Source organism: Colletotrichum godetiae (genome assembly GCF_030913485.1).
Source record: "Colletotrichum godetiae strain CBS 193.32 chromosome Unknown BDP55scaffold_56, whole genome shotgun sequence".
NCBI classification, from domain to species: Eukaryota; Fungi; Ascomycota; class Sordariomycetes; order Glomerellales; family Glomerellaceae; genus Colletotrichum; species Colletotrichum godetiae.
The window spans coordinates 221,101-240,256 of record NW_026851304.1 but is presented as its reverse complement, the minus strand read 5'-3'; the positions used below and the strand labels follow the sequence as shown (position 1 = coordinate 240,256).

General features: G+C 51.4%; 7 protein-coding genes across 7 annotated transcripts; 3 read left to right on the top strand and 4 right to left on the bottom strand.

Moving 5' to 3' along the window:
- Positions 1-1,466: 1,466 nt before the first annotated feature.
- On the top strand, positions 1,467-2,150 carry BDP55DRAFT_505367 (uncharacterized protein; the record flags this gene model as incomplete). The annotated part of the gene is made up of 2 exons (XM_060567661.1): positions 1,467-1,730; positions 1,779-2,150. Coding segments are annotated over 2 exons (636 nt in total), but the record flags the coding sequence as incomplete, so codon positions are not given.
- A 63-nt stretch (positions 2,151-2,213) lies between these two features.
- On the bottom strand, positions 2,214-3,310 carry BDP55DRAFT_619425 (uncharacterized protein; the record flags this gene model as incomplete). Its single annotated transcript, XM_060571317.1, has 3 exons — positions 2,973-3,310; positions 2,621-2,920; positions 2,214-2,572 (listed from the first exon to the last, which is right to left on the bottom strand). Exons 1-3 carry the CDS (start codon positions 3,199-3,201, stop codon positions 2,214-2,216), a joined length of 888 nt encoding a protein of 295 aa, XP_060424596.1. The 5' UTR covers positions 3,202-3,310.
- Positions 3,311-3,903: 593 nt separating this feature from the next.
- On the top strand, positions 3,904-4,612 carry BDP55DRAFT_636658 (uncharacterized protein; the record flags this gene model as incomplete). The annotated part of the gene is made up of 3 exons (XM_060572917.1): positions 3,904-4,097; positions 4,153-4,363; positions 4,463-4,612. 3 exons carry the CDS (start codon positions 3,904-3,906, stop codon positions 4,610-4,612), a joined length of 555 nt encoding a protein of 184 aa, XP_060424595.1.
- A 2,615-nt stretch (positions 4,613-7,227) lies between these two features.
- Positions 7,228-10,196, bottom strand: BDP55DRAFT_732999 (uncharacterized protein; the record flags this gene model as incomplete). The annotated part of the gene is made up of 2 exons (XM_060580014.1): positions 7,228-9,801; positions 9,864-10,196. The coding sequence occupies 2 exons, from the start codon at positions 10,194-10,196 to the stop codon at positions 7,228-7,230; spliced, it is 2,907 nt and encodes a 968-aa protein (XP_060424594.1).
- A 2,285-nt stretch (positions 10,197-12,481) lies between these two features.
- BDP55DRAFT_636655 (uncharacterized protein) lies at positions 12,482-14,224 on the bottom strand (the record flags this gene model as incomplete). Its single annotated transcript, XM_060572916.1, has 2 exons — positions 12,482-14,029; positions 14,087-14,224. The coding sequence occupies 2 exons, from the start codon at positions 14,222-14,224 to the stop codon at positions 12,482-12,484; spliced, it is 1,686 nt and encodes a 561-aa protein (XP_060424593.1).
- A 1,336-nt stretch (positions 14,225-15,560) lies between these two features.
- BDP55DRAFT_732997 (uncharacterized protein) lies at positions 15,561-16,471 on the top strand (the record flags this gene model as incomplete). The annotated part of the gene is made up of 2 exons (XM_060580013.1): positions 15,561-16,191; positions 16,242-16,471. The coding sequence occupies 2 exons, from the start codon at positions 15,561-15,563 to the stop codon at positions 16,469-16,471; spliced, it is 861 nt and encodes a 286-aa protein (XP_060424592.1).
- Positions 16,472-17,007: 536 nt separating this feature from the next.
- On the bottom strand, positions 17,008-18,505 carry BDP55DRAFT_332588 (uncharacterized protein). The gene is made up of 2 exons (XM_060566857.1): positions 18,142-18,505; positions 17,008-18,091 (listed from the first exon to the last, which is right to left on the bottom strand). Exons 1-2 carry the CDS (start codon positions 18,185-18,187, stop codon positions 17,277-17,279), a joined length of 861 nt encoding a protein of 286 aa, XP_060424591.1. The 5' UTR covers positions 18,188-18,505; the 3' UTR covers positions 17,008-17,276.
- Positions 18,506-19,156: the final 651 nt, after the last annotated feature.

Sequence of the window (19,156 nt, the reverse complement as noted above, 5' to 3'; positions counted from 1 at the left end):
GCTGCCATTTGACGTCGAGAAGTCAGCGTTCAACGGCTAGCGATCGGCGCCTCCCCCTCCATGTGGCTCAGAGACGCCACCCCCACTATGACTTGGACTGACGTGCCCTGCGAAGGGGCAGTCAAACTGGGGAACGGCAGGCAAGCCATCTGGTCAAGTGTGTTCAAGACTATTACCTAATCTCTTTACCTAATCTCTTTACCTAATTTCCGTCCTCAGGCAAGAGTATCTTGACAAAACATGTGACATGATTGAGTCCTCCAGGTCCACGATTTGCGGCAGAGTGACGAATAGAGCCTTCCCTTTTGGAACGTCTTGCGACAACTTCGCCGTCCAGCACCATCTCAATCACCATGACTCTTTCCATCACCCTCCGCCTGAATGGGCTTCAGGCAGATGTGTTTCACCAACCGGAACTATGCAATGAGGCTCACGAACTGGGGGTTCAATTTTTGGATATGGTGGAGATAGCCCGCGACTTCAGCTCAGCACTTCACAATCCCCGCCCACAAAAGTCCAGAAATAACTTTTTGCGCTTCGTTTTCGAGCAAAGTCATGCTCATGATCAGGAGGCAACAACCCGCAAGCTTAAGCTCCGGGTTTTGAACGGTATAAGCCTTGTCCTCTGCGCCGCAACTTATACGAAAAATTCGATACTTGGCTTCTCAGGAGGCCATTTCAACTTACTCCTTGCACACTGCAGCAGCTTCCTGGAGAGTCCGGCAGTAGTTGCATCCAAGTTGCCTTTCCAACTTATCCAAACATCACTTGCGGCTCCAATCAATGCTATTGATGGTGTTTCATACCGGAGGTTCCGCAGTGGTGAGTTCAAAATCCTCTCGCAATCTTAATTTAACCATCTCTGACTTTGAAGATTTGGAAAAACTCCAAACGGGCTTAGGGTCTACACAAGCCTCGATTGACTTGGGTCTAAAACAAGATCACGGTCTTTGTGGTAAGGGATCAACTCCCTGGCCAAAGGAACAAGTGTCAGCTTTGCTGTGGGTTCAAGACTCTGCCGTTCTCTTTCAAAGAACTAACTTCGTAGCCATGGGCCCCAATGTATCACTTTCTGTGTTGTTCTTCGCCAAATTGCTCGACTCTGTAAAGATTTTGGACGCACAATACCTTGTTCGATTTACATGATCGAGGCTCTGGTGACCATTTCCAAATCTGGCTCTCTTGACGACAGTATGCAACTTCTCGACACCGCTGCAGAAATGCTCACGGACTTGGCACCAGTCTCGACGTGGGCATCTGTCGTGCATCGACGCAGCATAGTCCTACGACTTCTTGGTGATCCCCAGAGCTCCGAGCAGGAGTTATATACGTTTATTCGGCGGTCACCTAATTTACCAGACCACCTTCTCATACCTCTTCAATTGTCCCTAGCAAACAACCTTATCTACCAACTGAAGTACACAGACGCTGCCCAGATTGTGCGAGAAATCCAAGTCACAAAGGATCTCCAAGGCGACCAAGTTCAATTGATTTGGGATCAAATTTACTGTGTTGGTCGCGTTATGAGGGGTCAAGGCGACTTCGAAAGTGCCAGAATCTGCTTTGAGCAATGTTTCAAAACCTATGGTATCCGGAAGTCCAAAAAGATCATTATTCAGACAGCGCTGGCAGACCTTTATTGCGAGTTGGACTACAAATCTCAGGATGATCAACGCTATCACCTGTTTCAAGCCAGGTCATTGCTCGTGCCTGCCCTCGAATCGGTTGGAGTAGCTAACTCAAAGAGCCGCCGGCGCCTCCTCTTGTCTTTGTCGGAGATCAACCTTCGGGAAGGTCGAATTCGTGAGGCAAGGAAATTGTTGGAGGAACTATTGATTCTCTATGGTGGCATAGACTCTTTCGATGTCGTCGATCGACTTGGACACGTTCGTTCATACATCGCGTTAGCTCGCACGTACCCTAATGGCCAATCCGAGTCTCATTGGAGGAATGCTCTGCGTCTCAACGCAGAGTACAACCCATCTGAGGAAGAAGTTTTTACTTGTGCTATCATTTACTTGCATCTCAGCTGGTTCAGCTACTGCTCGGGGGAGTTGAATGGAGCACAGAAGATGTACGCATGTGCAGAGAAGGTTCTCCACAGAAGAAGGCCTGAGTATTTATTGCCCGGAGTTGGGACGTATGTTTTTGATGAAATCCTGTGTAAATTACGAAACGCAGATTTGTGAGGCGACCCGGGAACACCCGGCTATTCAGGACGTAGCTAAGGATGCCTCGTTCTCACCGGTTGCTGCATACCTACGCCGTGCCGAAGCAGATCGTGAGCGCCTCCGTCGTGACTTTTCCACTAGGAACAAAAATTCGTGCCCATCAGGCAGTTCACCAAGAGGCCAGTTCCCATCCTCCTGGAAACAGGCAAGAGCATCGAGGGGTTCAGCGTGATCAACATAGAAGTTAGAATTCACGCCCGACACCATTCCGCTAGCATCGTCGGAGTGAAAAAGCCGCCCGCAGAGCTGCGCCTCGCGAACATAAGTAATCGGCGACGCCTTTAACACATCAGCGGCATGGTCCCGAGCATAGTCCATCGAAACGTCGGAAAATCTGATATCTTCATAACTAGTCAGCAACAAGTTCGCCAGAGGAGTCTGGTTCATACCTCCGATTGCCTTCGCGAGGGCTTTGCACGCTGCTGGATGGGAACTCATAATCCCGAGCACATCATCGTCGTCATCGATCAAGTTCAAGAGAAGAGTGGTTGCGAGATTTTGTTCTCGGTAATGGCTGTGGACCACCAGTTGGGTGATCCAGCATACTCGACGATTCGCATGCTCCCAGCGGCAAGCAAAAGCATTCCCTGCTAGGACGCCATCGATATGGATGGAGACATATGTGTTGTTCGATCCCTCGGGAAGACACTGCCCCCGTAGGCGGTCTGCGCTCATCTTGACGCGACTCCCTTATGACATTTTAGCAAGATATTGATAGATCAGAGGTAGGAGAATGATTACCAGGACTCCCACGTCCTTCATTGCCCCAGAAGCCGTAGTTCTCGCTGAATAGTTTTGCAGCGTCCTTCAACATGTCGTCAGTGACTTGTTGGCCATTGAAGTTGCTGACAAGCTTTGCCATAGTCTCTGTTGATGCTTTCCTTCGTTTTCGACGAGGCTCGTCTGCTTCGAAGATTTTAACGTCGGGAAAATCAGAAAATCGCAAGGATGGAGAGCTTTTTGGCGCCATAGTCGAGCAGATGTTGCTAGTCTTATGGGAGTTGGTACGCCAACTCGCGAGGTGATCACTGGCAACTCGGATCAGACGTTAAACGCTCAGCCTTTTGCAGCTATTGGCCCTTTCCTCAGATGAGGGGCAGGCACACGAATAGATACCCACTTCCTTATCAGCAATTGGTGACTTCCTCAAATGTGGGGCGTGTGCTACCCCTCCAAGGGGGAGAACCAGATTCTGTCTGTCTATTGGCAGTTTCCCCAAATGTGGGGCGCGTGCGATGCCATCCTACCCTGGCTCATGGTATCTCGTTGCCTGCAACAGCTCCAATGTGCGTCTACTCTACAAACAAGCGTGCAAGCGTCTTATCCAGGTGTGGTTGACGTACGTTCACTCCCAGGGTCGCTAGGACAATAACAGGCCGACATTACCAGACACGAACCATAATTCGACGCAATAGCCACCGTAAGCCCAATGAGGACGTCACAGGGTCGAACCAACTCGACAAGAGATATACTGCTGCATTATGCAAAGCGACCAAATCGAATCATGTCCTGATTACGCATGCTTCTTCTGTGAATGAGCCCCGCTATCTGGTCGCTCAGCTTCCGAATGCCACCCGCTTGAAGTGTAATAAATAAGGCAACCTTAAGAAGCCATGTTGTTCGCATGGTTCGCAATGCAGCAAAGGCTCAAAGCAATACCATCCATTTCATTATGTCTACCTTGAAAGAATACCGACCAATGCACAAAGCGGAAATGGCGGTTTACGGCCGAATATACCCAGAGATCATTGAAGAGGACATTAAGCGTACAGGGGTTTACATCGAAATATTCGACACAGTGGTGGTAATTGAGATGGAGGAAGACATTGCGATACCCAAAGCCGATTTCGACCAAACCATGGCGAAGTATGCAGAAAATATAGCACTTCGGCGTGCTCTTCCCGGCAAATCTATGCGGAAGCCAACAAGTTCAAGGACGAACTGACAATGAAAGTCAATTCATCACGGTTAAAAGTTTTGGAACTGGATTGACCCGCACCATACGAGTTTCAACACAGATTCGCAACAACGAAATAAGACAGCAAAGCGAAGGATGTGCGAGCAGTGCTATCAAGGATTTACGACGCGCTTCGCAGCTGGCACGTCAGGGAGAGGCCCAGGAAAGCGGCAAAGTAACACTGCCGGAAGCCAATACTTGGACAACAAATCTCATCAGCCAACAACCAATTTCTCTGCCTAGCTGGCCGATTATATACTGAGCATGTTGATAGCTATTCAAAGCCAAAGATGCAGATGTATCCAAAGTCCAAGAATTACAAGAGTCTGCAAACACCAAGGCCGTCGACAGAAGTCGTGATTTCGCAGCAGAATTTGCAGAGAACATATCCGAGGGCGTCTCTCAGGCAGACTCGCAGGGGTAGCTCGTACGGAGGAGGTATGATCAGCAGGCTGCTGTGAATGAAGTTTTTGCATGGTTCAAAGAGGAAGAAATGGTCTACTAATAGATTGAAACTGATTCAAGAGAACGCAAGCCCTCTGATTCTTTGATGGTCTGGCGAAGCAGTACATTTGGATTGAGGATATGTGTCCATGAAAGTAGCCGTAAATACGGAAGTGGTTGAGATGGCAAAGTCTATGGACGAACGAAAACATGTACTGAAAGCTCAGCCTGTATTCGGCAACAACAGCGATGTGTCCATAAGACAGCCTTGATGTCTCGTTAGGCATGATTGGAGGGCTTGGCCGACGCTCGCTTTCGTAGCTCTTTGAGAGTACACTCGAGTGAAGACGGCCCTAAGTCGGTCAAGAACTGAAGCAATCGGGAGATCCTTCGCGTCTGTGAGATATCGATATCTTGGAAACATCGTTGGTGTGGCCGTGTTTCTCATTAGAGGCCCATACTGCACGTTCAAGCAACTCAATGTTGCTTTTCGCAACCACAGTGAATAGCTTTTCCAACTCAGCTACGCGCAGTTCGAGCTCCGACAGTTTGCGCCACCAAGCCGGCGAGGGCTCTGCTGGCCCGCCTCGTATCTCCCTATGCTCCGTCAGTGTCATCAACTAATCAGGCCGGAAATGGTCTATACCAATTCTGACTTCCCGGCCTCTGTGACAATGTTTCGCTGGAGTGCTGGGGACGAGCTTTCTTCTGAATCTTCGATGCCATCAATCGGCTCGATGAAGCCGCTCGTGTCGGTTCCTTTCGTCTTACGACTCGAGGAGAATTAGTGGGGTCGGCAGGTAACATGCTATGGGCTTTAACCTCAACCGTCGGTAGGCCGCCTGATGTATTGTACGCCGTATACATGTTGCTGTCGTGGACGATGCCTCGAGGTCCTTGAGAGACACTGAGACTGTCCCCGACGTTCAGTTGGAGATTTCCTTCTGGCTTTACTATACAGCTGGGGCGCCCCGATAAAACTGCAGGTGTGAGCCTTCTATCGAGAAGCGTCAACGCCACCCTGACGTACCTGGTTCCTTGTCGTGGTCGAGGATCATTGTGAAATCGGCAAACATTGCGTTTTGTGACTCGATTGATGCTGCCCTGCTAAGGAGGGTCGAATGCGTCCTTTGGGCGGCTGTGCGAGTAATGTATGGTCTCTGAAAAGTTGAACCCGAAAGTTTTCTCTTTAAACGCGATGAGAGGATGAAGCTATGGCGACTTGGATGGAGGGAGATCTTTCCGGTACGCTAAACACTTCATTCCGGGCCCATGGACATGACACTGGTGTCGAAGAAATCAATGTAGCAAAAAGATTATGAGGACTCCACTGACTACATTGGTCAGACCGGGAGAATTCTGAAACTGGTGCCCAAAAACCAAACCGAAACTGCCATTGACTCTCCACTGATAATCCGCCAGTAAACAGGACTGCGTGGCTGCCGCACGCATGGTGTTCACTCAGCGCTGCGCAGTACCTAGAACACCAGCAGATCTTCGCCCAATGCAATCTCGGTATATGTTGCTTCCCGGGGTTACTATTCGCACTCGAAGTGGCTGCTTGGGTCCATCATAGCCTGATCGTGCGGCGTGGTTGAGTGTTTACACTATACGCTACAAGGGTGCCAGCAAAGGCACGGTGGATCCGACGTGCTTGGGGTCCAGCTCACAATCGCTCACCGTAGTTGAGCGGGGATTCTTGGCCAGCGCGGCCGCCCGCCTGATGGAGGGTAGCCAACCCCATCGCTGCGTGTCCCTGCCTCTGCGAGTGACTTCGACTACAGTTGCGCTCGGATCAGGACACCCACACCGCCACGCGTGGACGAGACCTCTAACCTCGGTGCAAGGGAATGCTGAAATCTTAGCACTTAATCCTCTTGCTAGGAGCGCGCAGATCGAATCGTAGGACGCCTAATCCTGGATGACGAGATGGGCGGTACGATGAAAGGGAGGGTTGTCTTGGTCAAGTATCTGCATTGTCACGACCCATAAGTCCAAGCTCCGCATGACCAGAAGCTGTGTCCGACTACATTGCCTCACTTCTGATGTCGATATGCCTTCTCCGAACCTCACTTCACCGATGGGTGAAGCTTGTCGTGGTCTGTGGAGTCGATGCTGTTCTTGTCAAACTTCTCCGACATGGCGTCCGTCCCTTTTCGTCCCATCCACGGCATCACTGCCGTCATGGCTCCATCCACCAGTGAAGCATTGAGTCGCTTCCGTCTCCTTGGCCACTAGATTGACAAAAGAACTGACTGCAACTTCGGTTTTGTCAATGTCGAATCCTTCGTGTTTGTCTCGTTCTCCACCCGTGTTCACTAGGCGTTGTCTGGATCTACCACTCCTTTTTATGCCCATACCACCCTCGCTGCTCTCCATAACGATGCGGACCTCAAGTGCAGCGAGAATTGAGATACGGCGTGTAGGTGTCGCTCGCTGCGTCAACGGCTCCTTTGCCATCCATGGACTCTTAGGTCACTGAGGGGTCCAAAAACGACACCACAAGAGCGAAATGAATATTATTCATGAGCAAGTCTATATTGTGCCATCGTCCCTCCTCGTGTACATCCTTAGTCAACAACTCTATAATGGGCTCTAGCAAAATACCTTGTGTGACTCAATTGGGGTCGCTTCTGGGGCGGCGGCGTCATCTGGTGTCGAAGTTCCGAAGTGGAGCTTGTCGTAATCAGTTGAGTCGACACTATTCTTGTCCGACCCTTCCGACTTTGAGTCCTCATTCGTCTCCTCTCTGTCGCTTTTGGGCTCTTCAGCCGCTTCTTCTGTCTTTTCAATCGCGGATGAATCGACATCAGGCTTCGCGGCTTCTAGGCTGGCAGGCTCGAGCTTTTCGCGCTCTCCACCCGCGTTCGCCTGGGCATTGTCGATATCTGCCTCCCCTTTCTTGCCCATACCACCCTCGAGAAGCTCGCCACCTTCCATAAAGACACGGACTTCAAGATCCTCGTCCATGGAGTAGATGCGCAGTCCAACAATGCATACGGCGTTCCAGGGATCAGGCAGACCCTCCTCCTCAGATTCGTAACGCTCGTCATGTCTCTTGGGCGGTCCTGAAGGAGTGAGGCGTGACTTCCTGACCATGTCATCGTCACTATACAACTCTTCCCAGTCTTCGATGGGCGAGTCAGACGAATCGCCATCCGAGTCGTTAGACTTCTGCGCCGGTGGTTCGGGAGCAAAGGCAGGGGCAGGGGCAGACTTGTCTGCAGGCTGATCCTCAGCGGCGTCCTTCTTGACTTCATCCTTAGAGTCTTTCTTGGATTCCTTCTTGCCTTCGTTCTTAGAATCTTCCTTGGACTCATTAGTGCCATCTGACTTGGAGTCGCCTGCAGCAACGTCCTTGGACTCCTCCTTTGATTCATGCTTGGATTCATCCTTGGCTACATCCGTCTGGACGGTCTCATCCTTGGGCTTCTCTGCATCCTTCTTCTTTGCCTCTGCCTCTTCCAAGATTCTCGCTTCTTCAGCCTTCTTGGCTTCCGCGGCGGCCTTCTCAGCGACCTCGAGATCAGCTTTGGCCTTGGCTGCTTCCGCCTTCTTGGCAAGCTTGCGGTCGCGCTTCTCGTTGTTCTTCTTAGTCTGCTGCTTGGTGACTTCGCGATTAGTATGACGTCTCTCCCAGAGTTTGCGGCGCTCCTTCTGGCGAGACTCGGAAGCTCTCTGCTGCTCTTTGATTTTTCGCAGCCTGGTGACTTCTTGGAGATGGGCCGTGCCCTTACTATGCGCCAAGTCGTACGCGGCACCAGTTTGCGCCAGCTTGTCGTTCTCAATGCGCTTCTTGCACTCGCGCTTGACCACATCTTCGACAGAGGAAATATTAGTGTCTCTTTCACCAGTGACACTCATGAAGATGCTGTACTCTCCAGCTGGCATGTCGGGTAACTCGATAGAAACAGATCGGTCCATAACATAGTTGCCGTGGGAGCGCACGATGTAGTCTTCGGCACCAGAGCGGTCTCGCTCGTGAATACGGAAGTGAATGCGGAAAGAGTACTGGCCCTGAAGTCCCTTGAAGTATCTCGTGTCAAGTTGAGTCAGAACTAGGACTAGCGGCCCATCCTTGGATAGCTTGACGTGGAATTTCTCGTTGAATTGGGATTTCCAGGGCACCTCGACTCCAATCCAGCGCTGGACGCACCTCCAGGCGGGGTCACGGAACAGCCTGGTCCTGTCGATATGATGGAATTTGCGTAGGAAGTCATCGTAGTTGATCCAGAAGACAGAGTCATTGCCAGGATGATGACCGAGCTCCTCCTGGACTTCCATGGTCCATTCTTTGGAGCCATCAGACCAAGGACCTTCCCACACGCCCTTTCGAATTTCCCCCCAAGGATTGCGGAGCTTGATAAGACGCTCTCCAGAATTTAGCATCCTTGCTTCCATCATGACGTATGCATGGCCTTCGGAGATGCCGTTCCTCTCACCATAGCCTCCATCAAGGAGGCCGGTTGAGCAGCCGAATAAGAACTCCTCGTTGACTTTGGAAAACTCGTTTTCCCAGAAACCCTCAATATCGAGGGTATCCGAGGTAAGAAGCTCAGTGGTGACACCGCCTGAGAGATCTTCCAATCCCTCGCCAATCCAACCGCCAGCAAGCGAGGCGAAGTCACCATGAGCCTTGGCGTAGGCCTTCTCAATCAAAGGTACCCAAGTCTCATTCTGGTCTTTGCACTGAGCAAAGAAGAGAGCCTTGGATCCGGTCTGATAGGTCTTGCGGTAGACGTGCTCCACGTTCTCGCGATCGATCTGCTGGAGGAGATCGCGCTGCATACTAGGCGAATCCCAGCAAGGAGACTTCAGATATAGCTTATCGTCGATGATGGAGTAGATCCACTCGCCATCGCGGTAGAAGACGAAGCCGTAGATGCCGATGCGAGTGTCGTACTCGACGCAGATGCGCTGAATACCGCCCTCGACGTTGGCGAGGGCAGTCAACGCAGCCATCAGCCAACAGTCTCCGAGGCTTCCCTGCTTCACATCTCCGCCATTGACGTTCTTCAAGAAAGTTGGCTTCTCGAAGATTTCGTGAACACGCTTTACTGCCTTGGGAACAGATGCGCTTGGATTAGAGAGAGTCGCTCTAGAAAGTTGCCATTTGGTATGGCCAAGAGTGTTGAGACAGTAACCCTTTTCCCACTTCAAATCCCAGTCCTGAATAGCCTATTAGCTCCCCAAGTTCGAATCAGCAAGCATTGGAGGTGGAGGTAACTCACCAAGTCCCAGCCGGGATCCCGATATCGCATGTTGACTCTACGGCATTCTTGGATTATCTTTTTCACTTTACGGCGGCACTCCTCGACAGCTCGCTCGTACCCAGCGCTCAGTAACTCGTTGGGTTCATTCGAGCTTGCTGGTGGTAGAACAGGGTCGAATGGCAGCACAGCCAAGGCCTTGTTGAACTTCTTATCCTGAAACTTCTTCCAAATATGATTGATGGAAGGCTGAGGAGGCGTCTTCTTCTTCTTGTCGATGGCGTTAGCCGATGCTGGCACAGGACGCGGGCGACGAGGGTCGTCCGACTCCTCTGAAGAGCTATAGCCGTGCATTGCGTGGTGGGATAGGATATGCAAGGAGACTGAGTGATACGACAAGATTGGAGCGGCTTGAGACGACGAGGGAGATGCAAGTGCGTGTACAATGAGAGCGAGAAAGCGTCGCGGCGCAGATGACTGGTGTAGGTGAAATAGAATGAGATTATAACTTGAAGAATAAGACGCGAAACTGTGCAAAACCAACCGAATGGACGAGTGGACGTTTAAGAATGAAGACAAATGGGGAACAGGGATCAGAAAAAGGTGACTTAATTAGCTACAACGCCCGTGGAGTTTGGACATACAGCAGTGCGTGGGAAGGACGATGGTTCGCACTGGTGCATACCCGCACAATGAGGCAGCCGCAGGCGTTCGGCGGGTACTCTAGGATCGACATCCGAGAGGTGGGAGACTTCAAGGGCCCTGGCGAGAGGATGCTGGCTATGAGGTAGAGATACGACAGACCGTTACCTTTCATTCTAGAATATCTCGGTCTAGCTACCATAATGGGCTTAATTATGTCAGGCAACCAGGCAATCTAATTACAGACTGCCAACACAAGTTAGGCAACAGGCCAGCTCATCCCGTGGCGCGAGATGCTCAGAATTCTCTGTGTGCAAGGATCCGCATAAGCTTGATATTGAAGTGGTCGAGATAGCGTTCGTATCACAGTATACACATGAGATTATGGATATTGCCTCGCATTATTACCTCGCGGAATCCACTCGCAGGCACGCAATATTGGAAAAGGTCACTCACCAGAATTTCAGGCTGGCTCAGGCATGCGGATCCTGGCTTTCGACGCGGCAAACGCAAAGAAGCTAAGTGCCAGATTGTAAGATCATTATCATGGGCTGAGGCAATGCTAGTTTCTGTGTTAGTTCATGGGTGGGAACTCGTGCGATAGCAAACCACTTGGGAAGGTCCATGCTTTTCCTCTTATAATTCATTTCCTGTGCTGACATAAAACAACCCAATGCATTCATCACGGCGCCGAAGGATGATATTCGCATATTCCTACCGAGGGTTCTTTTGAAAAGCCACCGCCCTTCACTCAGAGTCCCGGTTGAAGCTATTCTGGGGCAAGACATGCTGGATAGATCGCTACATCCTGCTGGTGGTGCCGGGAGTGCGAAGACAGTCGACTCCGATCGAAAATTCGGGTCGAGATTGGGCGGCCATTGACGAACGTTCCGAGTCAATCAAAGAAGCCCGCTTTGACAAAACCCTGGCAACGCGGCGACACTCCGGGATTCGGGCGATCAAGAACCCAAGTGGGAGTTAATCAAATCACAGCCGCGCGAGATCTCTGACATTTCTATGAATGAAAAGCAGGAATGGACTAGAGTAAGCGACTTGGAAAGCTGCATAGAGTCGTCTGAGTATACATGTTATCCTGGGCGAGGTATTCGTCACAGGTATCTTTCCCACGAGCCCCAGTGACTGGAAGACGTCTCTCTGCATGGCCTTGGTCATTCTTTTTCAACTCCTTATCAATATTATAGGTGTTGATGCGGTTATCGATCAACAGCATCTAATGAGTTGCATGGTGTCAAGCTGCTTGAAGATGTCTACAGAAATGATTCGCTACGTCATATAGCTTGCCTAAGTCTAATTATGGTTCGAGTTGGAGATGTTGGTACATTTCCGATGACGACACTCAGAGTCACTTTACGACTTCTGGTAATAAGAAGACCACCGATTTACCTCGCGATTCAGCCTGAGAGGGTTTCTGGCCTCAACTTCTCAAGGTCGTTGCACATGACTTGATGCAAGAATCTTCTCGTCCTGTTATGTACATCTTTCAGAGGCGTCCAGTCGGCTGAGGCCTGACCTCATCTAACAGGCAGGGCATCTTGCCTGCGCTGCCTTGGGGGCTATCCGTTCTATACCGAGGCCTGGAGGGTTCAGCAACATCTAGACGCAGCTGTCTGCTTCAGTCACCTAACACGATGATATGTGAAAACCATCTGAGCCAGTCCCATGAAAGTCCATTGATAGTCCCGTAAGCTCCAACAGACTGCCAATCCCCGAGATGCCCTACATTGACTACTGTTTGTCTTCCAGTTCTTATGCAGCAGGCTGTTGTGCGGCAAACTTCTCTATCACATCCTATCTCGTATGCTACGTCGGACTAGTGGCGCACATAGCCTGCTCGGCGACACGGCTTCAATGGTTCGACGCTGAACAGCAGGTGCGAATACTGGTTAAGGCTGTTGATTGATGCAATCGCTGGAGACCACAACAGATGCGACCAGTCCCCTTCGCTTCGCCGGTCGCCCGAATGATGAGGTTTAACCTCAAATGTTTGTTGCTCTGCAGTGGGCCCCCAGCCATTTGCAAACCCCAGGCAGCTTGATGGAAGGGTCAAAAGAGATGAAAACCAGAGGTTTCAGATCTTTGGTCTCTCGGCCTCCCTGGATGTAAACAAGAGAACGGTCATCAGCTATTCCGAAAATGTCCCAGTGTGGTTCTTGAACACGCAGGACGTGAGCCAAATATTCCGATCCGTCACGGGTTTCGTCTGGGTCCGTCTGCGGTGGCCAGTAAGATATGACACTCTCAACTCGATTGGCTTCATTCCCTGTTTCTTGAGAATCTGGTTGCTCGTGCGATACCGCCTGCGAACGACTTATGGTTCGTATGTTTAGGCCAGAAGACAGGCCATCTGCAGCGGCAAGGTTGAAAAGGTCTATAAAAGCTTCGCAGTGGATGTTATAAGACCTCATCAAGCAATTGTTAGAGGTGACCAACGGCTCCGTGAATCCATCGTCCCCTCGGTGTGGGGTTGATGGATATTCTTTGAGGTTTGGTGCCTGGCCTTGAAAGCCACAAAACTCTACGAGCTTCTGCTCGCTGCCTTCTCCAACCAGGAAATCGTCAGCAAAATCGCCGTTGCAAATCTGAACTGCCGTCCGGTACGCGGTCCTCGAGTTCCCGTCGCCCTTAGCAGAGTGTTCCCTTCGGCACTCCACGATCTCAAGGACTCCTGTTTTGGGGTTCTTTTCGAGACTAAGGGTGCTCCATCTGTCATCAATCGGCCCTTCGCGGTGATCGCGACGAAACATGGACTCAGATAGCAGCTGCTTATCCTCGGCTCTGCATATACCGAGGGGATAGCGAACGCCGTAATAACGTGAAAGATAAACATCTTCGCCGAATGCAGTCGGCTGCACACTTGAAGCCGCGTAGAAATGATGGCCGAAAATCTCAAACGCCGCGGTGGCACCAATATCAGGACCGGCGACTTCCTTGAGTTCAAGCACGCCATTCAGCCATTCTTTCCTCCCGATGTTGAAGCACTGCAGCTTCCAGAAGTTGTCGTCGTCATCGTCGATATTGTCGTCATTGCCAGTATCGGGATAAGTGCCGCAGTATAAATAATCCGAATTATTCCTGACAAACAGCTTCTGGTGCGAGTCGATGTCTATGGGAGGGAAAGTGACACGTCTCTCGATACTGGTGACGAAAAGTTTGTTGCGGCCTGTATTCTCAAGCGGGATGTACAGCCAAGAGAGGATGTTGTCTGAATAGTGTATGGGTCTGAGCTCGTACTTCTCGCTCGGAGGGGTTTGATTTGTGGTAGCAAGAAGTTCGTCCACGTTGATTACGATCTCGTTCGGCACCGACTGATGAAGATTGAGCAAGAAAAATTCCTTGGTTTCGTTCTGTGTATAGCAAAGCATGCCGTTGCAGTATATATACTGATCAGCCCACGCGACAATGCCTACCGAGTAAGGTTTGGCTGTGGTGACAGCATCTTGGAGCTTGACTCGTCGGCGTAATGCCTGGGCGTAACATCCGGACTGTCGCGCCTCCTTCATTTCGATCGAATACGCAGCGTGCTTCTTGATACGAGGTCAGAAACTGATTCATGGAGGATTACGGGGAACATCTCTTCGAACCTCGAGTGCCGCTTTTGCAATGGTTTCATTGTGCGTGAGATAACCAAACTGTTTGCAGACACGACTAAGACTCCAAACATCCTGGGGGGCGAGCCGCTCGGCAATGTCGAACATAACATCAATCGGCAGCTTCTGCATCTTGATTGACAAAAGTAAGGAGCATATATGTGGGAAAGAATAGTCACATCGAACAGCTCCCGCTGTGGCAGTTTAAATGCCGCGAAAGAGCATGACCCATGGAGCCGCATCAGTGTAAAGCCCTGGTAGGCTGTTACAAGCGTTATTCGATCAACCAGTCTAGCTATCGACGGCGGGCGGCTCCGCGGCTCTGCTGGTACGTCTTAATACGCACCAGTCATCTGTCTAGCTGCTTGCGACGGAGGTGCTTTCCATTCTTCACACAGAGTGTGCGATGCCGTTGTGCACGTCATCGATTGGTCATGCTGGCGAGACGACTGGGTCCCGCGACGATAGGATGAGTTTTGACGAGGGGCGTCTGCGTGTTGAGCAGGTAGTTTCGTTATCCGACGCCAGGGTGTTGTCACACTACATTCCAAGGAGGCCCTAGTCACCGGCATGACATGGTGCGATGCACGTCGTGATGACCTGGACGAAGAGAATGTGTCCCTGTGATGCAAATCATCTCCTCTTGCCTGCAGCCGGTGAATACTATCAAGCATTGCCATGATTGGGTATGCCAGAACAATCTTTGTTGGCAGCTAGGGTTGAGATTGCTTCCAAAGCAAGCCGCCATGGAAGTCTTGGGCACCATGAGAGGCGCCTCATTAATCCATCGTAAACGAAGCGCACAAAAATGGTACATTGAGGGTATCCAAGACCTTCATCAACGGCCAACCTTTGCTCAGGTTCGAGGGGTGAATCCAAGGTGTTCAAAACTTACCTGGGAAATGAATACCCGCTTGGACCGTCAAAGTATTGGCATGCTGCATGGGACCCGAGGAACCATTGGTCTACGAGGGCGTGAGTTCAACTGTTGATCAGACCGTGTGCTTACAAAAGAAGACGTTTGACCGGTGTCCACGTTACACGAGGAGCAGGCTGGGGCCGGTGCTCGTGGCTTGGTCATCTAAGCGTTGGGCTAATTGCAGGGCTGGGTCGGCGGCAGGCCTAGGGCGTGATGACACACATGAATGCGCCGGCTTCCATGAGCATTTGACTTTCAAAGTCATAAACCCGCGCAGCTTCGCTGAATGGCGTCGGCCTACAAATTACCTGGTCGCCCCCCTCGCTACATTGCGCATCTAAATGACGAGATCCGTTCTATTAGGGCGACGAAAAAATGACGCAGCTCCTGTCCCAAGACCATGCGAACAACGGTGGTTGGATCCCTCTAGAACAGTTGCGACGCGCCCCTGCTTTCGTATTGCGTGGCGGAAAAGTTTTTTATCACGTTGGCCGCGCATCGGGATCGGAATCTGACTCAGCGTGCGGCTTGTTCTGCTGCTTTACCTACATGGAGAATGACGAAGTGATCAAGCAAGACTTATACCGGGTCGGAGGAGTGTTGACCACCGCCATTCTCGGAAAGAAGAACCCCCATCTCTGTGGCATGTTAATGACAACCGCAAGCGAAGTCTTGCAACATGCTTTTGAGCCAACGCATTGGTTAGAGTCGTTCGGTGATAACGATCAAGTTGATCAAGATGTTTGCACTTACGCCGACGAGAATACCGACTTCGACTCCGACTCCGACTCCGCAACCGACATCTCGGTTTTGCCCTGCCCAACAGTCGGCGTAACTGCGCTCGCTATCGATTGGCAACCCGCCGAAATCGTTGCTACCAACTTCCTCCACGCCTGGACCAAACAGGAAACTTCGGCCCCCGCCATGTGTGAATACACTCTCATGAAACCACGATCATGGCCCCAACTTGAGAACAAGTTTACCTTTCCCGAGACGTCGGGTCAGTCACAGACCATTGACTCATATTGTGCGGATGACGAGCTCACGGCAGGGCCGTTGTCGATCGTGATGGATGGGTCAACCCTTCTCGAAGCGAACCTGGTTTCTGGAGAGAATTGTTGGAATTTACCCACAGGCACTACCATAAGGATCCGCAAGATCGAATTGAAGGCACCCTTAGGTCAGTTCGAATAAGAACACGAGCATCTCCCCAAAGTCTGACGCAGATAGTCTACGGAACCAACGGCTTGTGGCTGGTTAGGGGAACCTCGTTCTGTGGAATGGTCGTCGCCAGGTCTCCCGAATGCCCAAGTGCCTATATCATAACAGCCGAGCAAATCATCAACGGTATGGATATGTCCGATCTGAGGCCTTTTGGCTTGGAGTGCTCCCGGAAAGACGAAAGTGCAGAAATGACTACAGCAACGGGCATGGAGCGAAACGAGGGGAGCAGCGGCTAGATGGCTTGGACCCTTACATTCTCAGGCCGTATTTGTGTTTTGTGCCGAGAAAACCATTGATTTGGTCGGAGAGTTAAGAGCAGTACCATCCAGCGATCAAAATTGCCTTGCAGATCAATTCATGTCAGATTCACGTGGGGGCACTTTCTAGATCGACACATCTGACCCAACATTCGAATGAATACGATAAGGACGATGATCGCTTTCATCAGCCATGGGTTTGGGACGAGAAATGCCACCACTCTCTTTGTGGCCATGGAGATATAAAAACATCACCACTTCTTCTCTCAAATGGACCTCTGGCCAGACCTTACTCCAGCGGTCTGTTTCTCTGTGTTCGGCCAAGTAGGGCCCTTTTAGGTGATTCTTCTCGTAGGTGATGCGGACCGCTGACAAAGTGTGTGGTTCTCAGAGCCAAAGGATATGAAATTTGAGGGGCGTGCTTCGTGGAGTGCTCGCTCGACCGACGAATAGGTTAGGGGCACCTCATCATACCGTCAGAGTTGAATGTCCTCTCTACACCCTGGTGACTTCTATCGCGTCCCCTGAAGAAAAAGCAAATTTCGTGGACACGCCTGGATAGCTGGACTAGGATGAATGGGAGTAGATTGTTCAACTCAGATTGCCAGCCTTTGGGATCGTTCGCCCACCATCGAACTTGCAAGCTAGCCGCTAATGAGTCTGTGGTCATGAGTCGACTTCCATCCTGGAATACTGCGGCTGGCGTGAAACTCGATCTTGTTCGCTACCTAGACTCGGAACCATTGCTCCCTCAACATAGCCCCGCAAAGACCATCCTCTATTATCATTCACTGCAGATATCAAAAGACCTCTCCCGTTCAACGAAGCACGGCCCCCCCTTCTCTGCTTGTAACACCGTGAGTGCACTTTTAAGTGAGGCTTTGCGGCGTTTCAAGTATTTCACCCGCCTTTCTAAACGATCCGCATTCCTTTTTAAACGAGCGTTACGTTCGTGTAAGTCAGCGTTTTCCTTTTCCAAGTGAGTATTTTCCTGCTCAAGCTCTGTGAATTTATGTTGAATCCACGCCACTTGGCTGTGTAGCTTTTGGAATGGCCCAATTAGTCCGTCCCGCATATGAGCCTTTTCCCGGATTCTGTCGGTGTCATCGGTGGCGATTGGGTCCGAGATGACTGGTACTATTTCTGACTTCTCAGCTCCTTCGTAAATAACGCGCCCAAGACTGGGCGACGGCGTCTTGTGTGGGACTTCCGAATAGTCTGCCGGCTCCATCACTCGGTTCACACCCAGACTCTTTGTCTCAACGTTTGAACTCGGCAACTCTGGCAGTTGATTTTGCGACTGCTGCTGAAGCTTGCAGTCGTAGCTTGGTGGTGGCGCATGGTTTGAGGGATTCACTGTTTCGCCGGCAGGTCGCGAGCTCAGAGTACCAGAGTCAACGCCGAACACCGTCGGTGACCTGACGCAACCGGTCGTCATTTGCATCAATACCTCTACTGCGCTGCGATCAGCAGGACTGATGCAGTTGTGTCCATCGTGAAAGGCGCTCTGTAGCTTCATCAAGCTTTCGGGCTTGTCCTCCACATTCACGTGGTCCTGTGCGTCTTCTGCCACCTCACCACCACAGCGTTCGTACGAAGCTAGAGATGTAAGCTTTATGCGAGGTGGCTGTAACGTCAGGCTCACGAACCTCGTTGATTGAGACCAGACATGAACGGAACCTTGGTGGATGCCATGACGTTAAAGCGCGCTTCCGCTTTCCGAGCGTCGAGGCCTTCCTGTTGGGAGAATCGGGTGCCCCGTTCAGACACCTATGCGACCGATGGGTGATGCTGAAGCGTTCTCGAGAGCCTGCCGTTCAGCCTGATGGCATGGTGGATTCCTCATAGGACGGTCCCAAGGGAGGCCTTTTGGCACGACGATTCTCTTTATGTAAAGTCCCAAGATAGATACCAAAGCTGAAGCAAGCGGTGTGCCGCCAGCGATGAGATGATCAAGAACTACCGCGTATACCAGGTCAATGTGAATTGGATGTGGTGACAAAAACCTGGTAGTCACCAGCCATTCCACATCAACTACCTTTGAGGCTGCCTGGGGCATGAGTACAAGCCGGAGGGCAACGAACGATCAAATCGTCAGCAGAGAGAGCAGCGTGGCCAGTGCGTGCACAGCGTTTCTCCTGCGCTGTGCCCGTCGCTCGAGAACTAGGAGGCCTTCACAAAATGCCACTTCGCTATTCGTCGCCTTCCGGGGACATCGTCCGCGCGCGTGCGGTGGTGAAATTGGCTGCCTGAATCCAACCTTGTACCCTCACGCAGGGTGGGCGTCTGCAGACGCCGAAGGGCGTCGACCTTCTGACGGTCAAGGCATGCTCACCCTTGATGGCTAGGCATGATTCTTCGAACACCTCCAGTCATCCACCCTACACGGACCTGACTGCCCAATGCAGACGAGGCACGCCCAGCCACGCTGCCCATGTCTACGCATGGGAACCCCAGCGCGCTGGTACACGGCCGAGGGATGGCTTTCACACGACTCGAAGAGGTATGCAGACGAGACTCTGTTGGCGAGACGGCGTTGGGTATGGCCCATCCCCCTGCACCATGCGCCGACAAGGATGGGGGGAGAGCACCCACAGGATCTCTCACAATCGAAGAGCAGGGGTGCAGGCACGCCCTCCCGGTCCCAATGCCTGCCAACCACGA

Coding starts and splice junctions, on each gene's coding strand:
- BDP55DRAFT_332588 (XM_060566857.1), bottom strand. CDS start 18,187: ATGGCATCCACCAAGGTTCCGTTCATGTCTGGTCTCAATCAACGAG. Junction 18,092..18,141: donor GTCTGGTCTCAATCAACGAG/GTTCGTGAGCCT, acceptor TTACATCTCTAG/CTTCGTACGAACGCTGTGGT.